Source organism: Perca flavescens, chromosome 6, assembly GCF_004354835.1.
Source record: "Perca flavescens isolate YP-PL-M2 chromosome 6, PFLA_1.0, whole genome shotgun sequence".
NCBI lineage: Eukaryota > Metazoa > Chordata > Actinopteri > Perciformes > Percidae > Perca > Perca flavescens.
Genome location: NC_041336.1, coordinates 12,639,968 through 12,651,177, shown reverse-complemented (window position 1 = coordinate 12,651,177; position 11,210 = coordinate 12,639,968). Strand labels below are relative to the sequence as shown.

The 11,210-nt window shown below is 38.3% G+C and overlaps 1 protein-coding gene across 2 annotated transcripts; it reads right to left on the bottom strand.

Annotated features, from left to right (window-relative positions):
• Positions 1 to 350: 350 nt before the first annotated feature.
• On the bottom strand, positions 351 to 6,992 carry LOC114556934 (uncharacterized). Of its 2 annotated transcripts, XM_028580081.1 has the most exons (8): positions 6,894 to 6,992; positions 6,333 to 6,741; positions 5,441 to 5,761; positions 4,919 to 5,246; positions 3,375 to 3,910; positions 3,064 to 3,175; positions 2,895 to 2,964; positions 351 to 1,938 (listed from the first exon to the last, which is right to left on the bottom strand). In XM_028580081.1, exons 5-8 carry the CDS (start codon positions 3,592 to 3,594, stop codon positions 1,537 to 1,539), a joined length of 804 nt encoding a protein of 267 aa, XP_028435882.1. In that variant the 5' UTR covers positions 3,595 to 3,910; positions 4,919 to 5,246; positions 5,441 to 5,761; positions 6,333 to 6,741; positions 6,894 to 6,992; the 3' UTR covers positions 351 to 1,536. The 2 variants fall into 2 exon arrangements, with proteins under 2 accessions (XP_028435882.1, XP_028435883.1); XM_028580082.1 differs by lacking the exons at positions 4,919 to 5,246; positions 5,441 to 5,761; positions 6,333 to 6,741; positions 6,894 to 6,992 and adding an exon at positions 4,455 to 4,537.
• Positions 6,993 to 11,210: the final 4,218 nt, after the last annotated feature.

Genomic DNA, 11,210 nt, shown 5'->3' with positions numbered 1-11,210 from the left:
TAATGTGCAACTTTGATACTGAAGTCTTTTTTTTTTTTTTTTTTTTTTTTGACCATCTTCACGACTGTGAAGGGAGACACTTTAAGAAGGGGGAAGTACCATATACTGTATGTGTGAATTTAGAAAATGTTGTCAACTTAACAAACCAACAATCCTATCTAGCAACTATCCTTCTACATTGTAATGCATAATACATGATGTGCATAGTGAAATGTGTGTGCATGTGAGTGTATAGTGTCTGTATAATTGGTTAATATCTGGCCAGTTGATGAAGTCATTTTAATCATTAGTTTATTCATGTATGAAAAAAAGACAACTCCAGTAATTGTTTAAGTGTATTAAGTGTTTTTTTTGGTTTAATGGTTTTTTGTGCAACATCTTTAAATTGTGTTCTCAGAAAAGATTAGCAGAAGTCATTATTCATTAAAATATAGCCTTATAAGGCATCACTGTATTCTCTAATAACTTCCCGTTGACACTTTAGGTGCAATAGTATAACTGGCAACAATTTTGTCCTTATCAGTTACTGTATGCCTGCATATTGAACACTTAATATAGAACATGAAAACATTGCAATGTGTACTAAAAGTATGAAAGGTTTTGTTCTAACTGACAATTCAGTGATTTCATCCTAAATATAAGCAAGTGGGCTTCCGGTTAAAAAGATGTGCCAGATAACGCTCATTCTTAGTACTGTGAGTCAAGTTAATTCCTGTAACACATTAAAAAAGGGAAGTAATCTATTACTTTTTTAACAAGAAGCGTTTTTACGCCAAGCGTTTTATCGGTTTAAAAAAGCAGATCAAATAAAAAACTAAAGATGGCATTCCGACCTGTAATTTGTAATTTAACAAACAAGATTTTACATAAAAATATGCACATCACCCCAGCTTTAAGGAGACCATATTTTTTTGAGTCTGTCTTGGAACAATACTAACATCCCCATATGTAGATCAAAATGTCTGCAATTAAGAAGACACACACTTTATTTGTGTAACTCAGTTCTACTAAAGCCTCAAATTAGCGATGGTTGATATTTGGAATGCATTTTGGGCTGTAGATGTCCTTTCACATTGGAATTGCTTCATGAAGGGATCTAACTCTTTCAATATACATATGTGCATGTGAGTACTGTATTGAGATAGACTTGAACAAATCTCAATATATCCTTTGAGTTTCTTTGCTGCAGACACTCTCAATGGAAATGAAACAAGACTAAGAGACTACAGCCACACACATGTCAAGGCAATCCATCCAATAGTTGCTTAGACATTTCACTTAAAAACACATCCAAGCCTGGTGACTGGTGACTGGTGACTGGTGAATGAATGAATTTGCACAGCCCCTAACAGGTAGAGGAGTGAAGTGTCTTGGTCACTTCCGGTTACCACCAGCTGAATTTGGCGTTTGAATATCACACCTCTGTGGTAGAAACCGCTTACAGGACCTTGATTTGTCGCAATAACAATCCATCATCAGTCCATTAGATCAATCCATCACAACTGATGAGAGCAAAGAGACTTGATGCAAGTGTCTTCAAATCTCACCCATAATATCCTTCACATTGGAGTACACAGCCATGTCCTCCCCTTCCTCCTCTTCAGGAACAAACTGTTCTATCTCCTCATCATCCCCAATCGTTGGATCTTCATCTTTGCCTTCCAACACATCGCCTTCCTCTCCGCCATTGTCTTCTATTTCCTCTTTTACTTCTTTCTTAATTTCAGCGTACTCTGTCTCCGTGCTCTCTTGGTTCTTTGCTGCCGTCCTGGGATTCTTTGTTTTCAACAAGGAGAAATCAATGCTGGCGTACTCCACATCTTGTGGTCCACCATTGAGATCAGGGGCTGCTTGCTCTTCTGCCACAGCTTCTTCTTCTCCTTCAGATGCCTCTTGGTAGTAGGTCTGATCATCTTCCACTGCTTGACCAGCAGCTATCTGTCAGGTAAAGTGTAAATTATACCACTCATTCTGCAGCTACAACATGCATCAAAATGTGTGTAAAATCTATATCTGGAATATATACACATTAATGCCAATCATTTTTGTTTTTAAATCATACCATAATCTTTCACATTTTACTCTTTTGGTATCCTTTTCTGTACTGATAGAAAAAACTTAAAACTTGTTGGAGATACTGTAATCCATCACATTGTGCGTTTCCTTTCATCATTGTAAGATTACTGTTTTACAGATCAGTCTGTACATACAACTGCACTGCAAAGCGACAAAAATGGGCCTGACTATTAGAGCAGGCACGGTGTTGACTTTGATAGAACATACAGCATCTCAAGTCTGCAAGTCTCAACTTTCGACAAGTATCGAGTTATTTTAGGAACTGCACAGTTGTGTTTGCTTGCGTTGACTGGCAATGGCTACTTCATTCATGCTTCATCATCAGTGGCTCATATTCATCAGCTGCTTGGCTACGAGCTGACTAGTAACGTCCAATCACATTCATGCAGGTGGATTAGGCAGCCTTTAAAATCTGACACTTCTATCTAGAAGGCTGCTGCTCCCTTGACTAACCCAACCTCCTCCTTACTGTATGTGCTGGTTTTTTGTATTGTTGAATCAACTAAAATGTAATGTCCATATATGCATTTGTTGAGAGGGGGATTATATCTCCAAGAAATTTGTTGTTTAACATTTTAAACAAAGAAAGCCACACTCATCCATCTAAAATATTACATTTAATATTGGGGACAATTCAGAAGAAAACTAATGTGTGTGTGTGTGTGTGTGTGTGTGTGTGTGTGTGTGTGTGTGTGTGTGTGTGTGTGTGTGTATATATATATATATATATATATATATATATATATATATATATATATATATATATATATATATATATATATATATATATATACATAGCTGAATAAAAATGTCTATACCAGTGGATCCTCTTGACTGGTCACCATCTCCAGAGTCTCATCCAGATTTCCAAAGCTCTTTTGTGTTTTTCTGGAGAAAAAAATAAAACAGTGACAACTTATTTACATTTATTTATGAAGTTAATCCACAAACAAAACCAGGAATTAATTATTGAATTTAATGGTGTACCTGTGGCATTTTTTTGCCAAACAGCAAAGGACCGTTGAAAGAAATACCCCAATCAAAAAGGCAATGATGACCTCCAGCCATGAAACAATGTTTAATACCTCTTTGGATTTAGCTGCAAACCAGAGAAACAAAAGAAAAAAATGTTTGACTATGTTGTTCTGAACGCTAACATACATGCTATAGTTCATTTCTTCAACATCTTGCTCAATGGTTGTTCAAATACAAAACGTCAACAAGAAGAAATGAGGAACTAAAGATGATATAAACTAGAGGTCTACAGTAGCTCAAGTGCTGTGGTTATAATCACGTACCCGGTTGTTCTGACATCTCTAATTGGATGATGAGGTTTGCTTTTACTTCTCCATTTTGATTGCTGCTGACACACTCAACAGAAGTGTTGCTGTGGTCTTTTACAGTTAGGGTGACGGTGCTGTTGACTGTGTGGTGTGACACCGCGGTGATGACAGAGTACTCAGCATGGTTCTTCAACAGCGGCCATGTGATAGTGGGTAAAGGAATGTGAACGTACATTTTAGTTTCAGAAAGATTAGTAGAATCTACTTACAAGTCACAGTTACGTCAGCAAATGTAGCCACAGTTGTGTTCAGGTGTTGTGCTGTACAGATGTACTGTCCAGAATGTTCCGCCGTCACGTTAGGGATGACGAGTGTGGCTGAGCCAGTGTTGTTCTGCAAGTGAGTATCAGGTCCAATGTGTAGGTTTGTGTTGGAACCCAGTACAGTCCATGTGATGTGAGACGGAGGGAAACTTTCAACACTGCAGGTCAGATTCAGAGCATCTCCCTCCTTAACAGTTGTGTCCCCAGTGATTACACATCTCCTCTTATCTGTGAAGAACATTTTAAACAAGTTATTTGAAGTTAAAATACCTTAAAGGGTTCAGAAACCAATAAAAGTTTTTTTTCAAATTATATGTATGACAGAATACATTTAAGTAATTTAGAAAATTTGGAAGACCAAGTCCTTACATACATTATACAATATTTTAGACCATATACATAAAGTGTGGGAATATCTGTCAATATATACATGCATGCAGGTTAGTGTAGCGCAAAATTCTTTAATTATTTAAAACATGTGCTTCTAGTGAGGTTAAGAACTACCTGCACACCTTCCCAATGCCTCTATAGGTCCAAGGACTTGTTAAAATGTATTTCCATTATTAACTAAAAAGGTGCAGAGCAGAGGTGGTGTTGGCCGATTTTGCCGGGGCTACAGCCCCGAATGTTTTATGAATAGCCTCTCGCTCTCCTTTTTTTTTTTTTTTTTTTTTTTTTTACAAAAATAAGTATAATATAATAAAAAAAAGCCCCAGAATGGCACATCTAAATTAAGAAGGAAATTATTTTCCAACGCATTCGCAGTTCTTACATTGTTTGTAGAACTCATGGTAGAACTGTGACTTTGTCCAGTTTATTTTTCTGAGGCGAATAGAACGGGCAGCTACGTGCGGGGTCTGACCATGCTGTATTTGTCACCACACAAACCTGAAAAAAAAAAAACTTGGCCTTTGGGATGGCAGGCCAGTTATGATTAGGCCAAATTTTGGCGTCATCTAAATTACATCTACAAACTGGCCAGCTAAAATGAACATACACTGGCTATTAACAAGCTGGGCAAGCCAATTGCAGTTTTGCACTGCATTCAGTTTATTTAAATGGGTCCGGGCTAAGCCCTGAAACTCCTCAAGTCCTAGAAACGCCCCTGGTGCAGAGCTGTGAAAGTTATTCAGTATGAATTTGGACAGCTATTTAAGGTTGTTCTCTGCTCTAAACAGAGTTAAGAGGTTCAGTTCCCTAGTTAGAAGAAAGTTGTTGTTGTTTCAATGTACTTACATATCACTGTTACATCAACTTTTTTCACCAGGGTGTTGTTCAGATGATTTGCAATGCAGAAGTACGTTCCAGAATTTGTAGTTGTCATGTTAGAGATGACCAAAGTCTCCATTTTATTGTTTTCCTGCAGGAAGGTCTCAGTTTCTTTCTGCAGGTCAGTTAAAATGTCGTTTTTGCAGATTTGTTTCTGTTCCGTTTTGCATGTTTCTGTCAGAAGATGTATACCACTTGATGAGAGATGGAGGGAAACTTTCAACACTGCAGCTCGGAATCAGAGTCTCACCCTCCTTCACACTTGTCTTCCCAGTGACTGTAACTTCCTTTACATCTATGAGACAAAATCAAAGACTGTATTATATACATTAGAGTTTAGCGTCCCTAAATTCCAAACCTTCCTGCAAGCACATGCTGTTAAATCCTACACAGTTTAGAAAAAAGCATCCAAAATTGCATGAGAGCACACATTTCTCCAAACAAACATTTTAGATGAAGTGAGAATAAAGTACAGTATGTTTTACTTACAGGCCACATTCAGAGTGACAGTCTCCTCTGTAGTGATGTTGTTGGTGAAGCTGACCTTACAGCTGACATTGGTGCCGTGGTGTTCAGCTGAAGAGTTAAAGGTCAGGGTTGAGCTGTGTCTCTGAGTGACAGCAGTCAGATTCTCAGTCCTGAAAGCAGTGATGTTTCCTGTGATGTGAGAGTCCTTCTCTCCTGCTCCTCTCCACGTCCAGCTGATTTCAGGAACAGATCCAGAGCAGAGACCAGGAGCAATGCAGCTCAGTGTGCTCTGCTGTCCCTCTGTCAGAGGAGGAATCATCACTGTGGGCTTCTGGGTCAGATCTATTAGACGATTAAACACTTAGTTGATTGATATAACAGTTTTGATCGTTTCAACATTCTAAAACAAATTTTTAATTGAGTACTTTTACTTTTAATACTTTAAGTACATTTTCCTGATAATACTTACATACTTTTACTGAAGTAACATTTTCAATGCAGGACCTTTACTTGTAACAGAGTATTTTTAACAGTGTGGTATTAGTACATTTACTTAAGTAAAGGATCTGAATACTTCTTCCACCACTGACAGGGGAAATGATTAACAGAACTTCTCCAGTTACTAGGAAGGAATTGAATAAGGTTTTGTTATATTAGTGCGTTTTTTTATTATTTTATGTTTACAGTACACTGGGAAGCACCACGCAGAATATTTGTTAAACATTTTAATGGAGCAATAAGTAACAGTTAAATCAAGAACTGCTGCACTTCCTACTGGTTGCCCTAAGAGGTCGACACGCCAAGCATTACTTTATGCTCCATTAAGACTGTAAATACACCAATCATTATGGTGCAGTTCATAAGCACAAAAATGAACATCATCAATGTTTATAGTTGTTGTAGCTCTTCATACCTTTAACAGAGACAGTTGTTCTTGGAGAGAATGTAAATCCATCTGTATTCCAATACAGTAAACCATTAACTCTGAGCTGATATGATCCAGAGTCTGACTCAGTGAGGTCATTGACGATGATGCTGCAGTTCCTCCGACTCACATCAGGCTCCAACAGTGACACTCGTCCTTTGAACCCAGACTGAGTTTTGTTGTTGTTCTTGTTAGTGTGGAATATGATGTCTGAATCACCACAGTTTGGTTTGGATGGTTCATATTTGTACCAAACTAGATGTTGGGGTGTAAAGTAATAACTGGTGGTGAAAGAACAGGGTATCACAACAGAGTCCAGCCTCTGCTCTTATTTCTCCTTCACTAAGAGTGAAACAGAATCCTTTATCACAGAATTCTGTTTCCCCCACTGATGCACCTGTTCATAAAAAAAGTGACAGGGGATATTTAGATTTTGACATTGCACCATAATATATATAAAAAGGATATTATCATGGCTAAATATTTTTATCTGATTTGTTCAAATCTTTAATGTTGCCATCATACCAAGATTATAATAAAGATGCATACATGTTTCTCTGACAGAGAAGAGCAGAGTCGCCCAGATGAGAACAAACATCCTGATTTGATGATTGAGTCAGTCAGTGTCTCCCTCCACAGGACAAATCATACACTGAAAATGCAGTAAACACAGAGACTGAAGCACAGGAAGCTCCACTGCTGACATCACAGATCTTAAAACAGGATCTTGCAAGTTCAGTTATTCCGTATTTGCGAGATTAAACTTGTTTACCCCGGTAGTGTGACTGTCCTGACATTTGTTACGGTAAAGCTTTTTGTGACAATAATTGTTCTCAAAAGGTCCTATATACTGCAAGTGAACTTTTCCTATGATAATCTTTACTGTTAACTGCAGCTTTGGGCACCCAGAATCATTTACTGAATGCACCAACTGCGACAAATACAAACAAATTAATCATCACTCTTATTCCAACACAATCCACCTTTACTTCCAGAAAATCCAGAAAAGTCAATGTTTTAAAAAATAAAAATCAACTTCTAATTACAGTCCAAAAAGACATTTTAAACATAAATATAAATGTTGCATTTTACCTCTGTCTCGCACTCCAGCTCTCTTTTCTCCACAGTGGTTTCGGCTGAGTGTTCCTGCTCTGAACTGCCTCTTCCTCTCCTCACTTTTCTATTTCTTCCCTTTTTGTGCAACAATAAGGTTTCAGGACATTCCCACACATCGCTCATTTCTCCTCTCCTGAGATTGACAGGCTTTTATGAATTTATAAACTCATAATATCACAGTGTGTGTCAAATTTCAAGGTTGCGCCTTTACAGTAACATTGAATGATGAAAAGAGTTTGTTTGTTCGCTGGTTTAGGTTTTTTGATCCTATCCATGACTGTGAAGTAATGTGAAAGTTTTTGAATAAGGGAAGTAATGAACAACGTATGTTATATGCATAACACATAGCCTACAGCTGTAATGGTCTGTTTTACAAGCTAATATGTGCAGAGAGTTGAGTGATGGCAGTCAAATTAGCATTGCTTTTGTCATGCATTAAAATGATCACTTGTGACAGATGAAGTACAGCCCCACCCAAGACGATTGTGATTGGTTTAAAGAAATGCCAATGAACCAGAGCACCTTTTTCAATGTTGTGTGGACTAGCCAGACCTTCCTCTGGAGCGCTGTGATCTGTGAGCTCTGTGCTCTGTGCCGGTTGCATGGCAAAGTCAGACGTATCAGCGGCACAGAGGTACCCTTATAGTTTTAGTTTCATAAAATGTGCTGTACCCAAAAACATATTACACATATAACGCTGTCAGGCAGAGAAAAGTACGCCATTTAGCACACAGACAAAGATTGTAGGCAGTGCTTTTCATTCATTCCACATTTATTAGGGTTAGGACTATTATGTACACATGTATGTGAAAAATAGGTGTATTTATAAATATACATATAAAAATATGTCAAAAGCACCAATGACCAACAACAAAATAAAATCTACAAATGTATGTCTAGCCTATATCAACAAGTGTTTATGTAAGTGTAAACAATATATAAATAGTACAAAGAAAAAATATTAAATAGATAAACATGGAGTGGGTAGATATGTACAGTATAGGCTATGTATAGTCTATAACATTATACAGTATTTATACCATGTAGGATTTATGTGGAAAAGAATATGGAGAAGTCAGACATGTCTGTGTGGTTGTCAAACCATAGGCTATCAGACTTGTCAACATGACATTTATCATCATATATTAAATACATAACTTACACGCCTAAGTAATTTGAGTGGTGAAAAGCACGAAAATGCAAAGGATTGCAGTAAAATCAGTAGCTACCAACTACCTGGCTACAAACTATCTGAAATCACACAATTGCTGAAGATGTGTGTTATGGGTCTGTGTCTGTTTCCCTGTCCTGTCTGTAAGGCGGTTACACACCAACCAGACGGCCAACCGTCGGCAGAAAAGACAGTCGGACTGATCAGTCAGAGTCACGGACCTCCCCAGACTGTCCAACGGACGATTACCAGGTTAGTGTGCCAGCGTCAACCATTGGCATGGTTTTATGTTGGTTAGCCTAATAGCTCTTTTGATTTGCATTGAGAGATGATTTTATGGAAAGTACCCCATGCCAGTCTCTAGCTATGGTGAAGTGCATGTGATGATGTGGGGCTATTTTAATTCCAAAGGCCAAAGGAACTTTATCACGATGCATAGTATCCTGGATCCATGAAATAACTGGCAAGTCAGGGTAGCGATCTGGGGTCTCATTTTTAAAACTGTGCGTAGGATCCTTACTAAAAGTGTACGTACGCCCAAAAGCCCACAATGGCGTACACTGAAAAAAGTCAGATTTATAAAACCGTGTGTACGCACAACTGTAAGCAATGTTCCCTTTATAAATCACAGATTGACCACAAGTGTGCGTACTTGGATCAGCCTCTTATCCCGCCCTGTAAACGCCCATTTTTAACCATAAATAGTCAATGCAAAGCATCTCGTGAATGCTGATCAGTACGTTAATGACCCTGGCAGTTGTTCTTTCGTTACACCGAATCATGCCGAATCATGACGACTGGCGGAGAAAAAGCAAAAAACTTCTCAGACGTTCAGGAATTGCTGCAAATTGAATTATAATTTCGGCCTGTTCTTGCACATTGTAGGGAAACCGGATCTATAGACTACCTTTATTAATAAAATCTTCCAAAACAGCAGGCATTACGGCACTCGGGGACAGCTTCGATATATCACGACGTATATGATAACAGAACTATAGATTATATCCAAACAAGCCTTAGTGATAAAGTTGAAGATTATACATAATATTTATTAAAAAAAAAACACTTATCGGTCTGACATTTCCCTCTGGAAACAGCCGGTTTCCCCGCAGAACTGGACCCAATTCAGTACATAGATCCATGAGCTCAGCTTTAGAAAATCTAAATCGGCATATTAGCCAGTCATCGTCATGGTCCCTGAAGTCTCTCTCTCCTGATTCTTCCTTTCCAGTCCTCCTGCAGGGCCAGCAGTGCCATCATGCAGCATTACGCACGGGTTCACCGCAGTATTTGTTTGTTTACAACAATTTGTGATTGTTAACACCTTGCTAAAATCACAGCATCAACTAGTGGTATCCCCACCCCGAGATACAATTTGAAGACAAAATAAAGTGTAATAGGCAAACACCAGAGATGGGAAGTAATATATTTAGTTATTTACACTGTGTTCTGCAGTTATCTAATGGTAGGGTATTAATGCTATCCTGTATTCCCTGCAGTCGGGCCATCTCCTCCTCCTGCGCTCCGTAGCGGACAATGTGATGGCGAGACAGCGCCGATTAAATATTAAGAACACATTTTTATTTAAGATTTGAGTTAGAGGTGTTTATGGAACAGTTATCACTCAGTACAAGTACAAATAACACTGCTAGATTTCATCTTCATGTTAACGTGGATGATGGAGTGAAAGAATGTGCGTGAGGCATCAATACTAGAAAATATTACGAGTAATCTTAAAAATAATTTACTTTCTGCAGTCTGACTTCAGTTCACCAAATCACCATCTGCGTCGCCAATTCCTATTTGGTCTCCAAAATGTGCGTACGCAAGGTTCAGAGTTTGCGTGGAGGACTGCACATTCTCCCGTCAAGTTTGTTTTTTATAAATCACAACCTTTGCGTGGTAAGTGGCGTACGCACATTTTCAGCCCCGTTTTGTGTGTACGCCACGTTTATAAATGAGACCCCTGGTGTTCTGCTGTACAGACGTACTGTCCAGAGTATTCTGCTGTCACATTAAGGATGACAAGAGTCGCTGATCCCGTGTCGTTCTGCAGGATGATTCCAGTTTCTTTTTGCAGGTTGTTGTTGGAACCACCTTTAGTCCACGTGATAACAGATGGAGGAAAACTTTCAACACCGCAGGTCAGATTTAGAGCATCACCTTCTTTAATGGTTGTCATTCCAGTGATCAAAGGTTTCTTCATATCTTTAAGATAACATTTTTGACAATATTTGTTATGTGGCTCCAAGCTCAGGCTGAAAACAATCTGAAAACCTTAAAATACCATATTAAGCTTGAAACCTTTTCTAATAAAAAGGATTATGTTGAATAGAACTCAATATGTAAGAAAAAAACTAGACAAGCTAAACTACAGCATTTGAAATGTATTTTAAGCTTACACAGAACCAGGACTGAACCCACTAGGCCTTGAAGAAGGCAAGAGCCATCCTGGCTGATTCGAGTCATCCCTTGTGGGGTGAATTTATGTTGCTACCCTCGGACGTAGATAGATTTAAAAGGTCATACATCCCGGCTGTTATCCCCATTGTTAATACTATCCTGTGAATTCAAATTTA

What these genes read in the sequence shown, in the direction of transcription:
- LOC114556934 (XM_028580081.1), bottom strand. Translation starts at nt 3,594, where the DNA reads ATGTACGTTCACATTCCTTTACCCACTATCACATGGCCGCTGTTGAAG. An exon ending in AGAGATGTCAGAACAACCGG is followed by an intron (nt 3,176 to 3,374) that starts GTACGTGATTAT and finishes TCTGGTTTGCAG; the next exon opens with CTAAATCCAAAGAGGTATTA. An exon ending in TTGGCAAAAAAATGCCACAG is followed by an intron (nt 2,965 to 3,063) that starts GTACACCATTAA and finishes TTTTTTCTCCAG; the next exon opens with AAAAACACAAAAGAGCTTTG.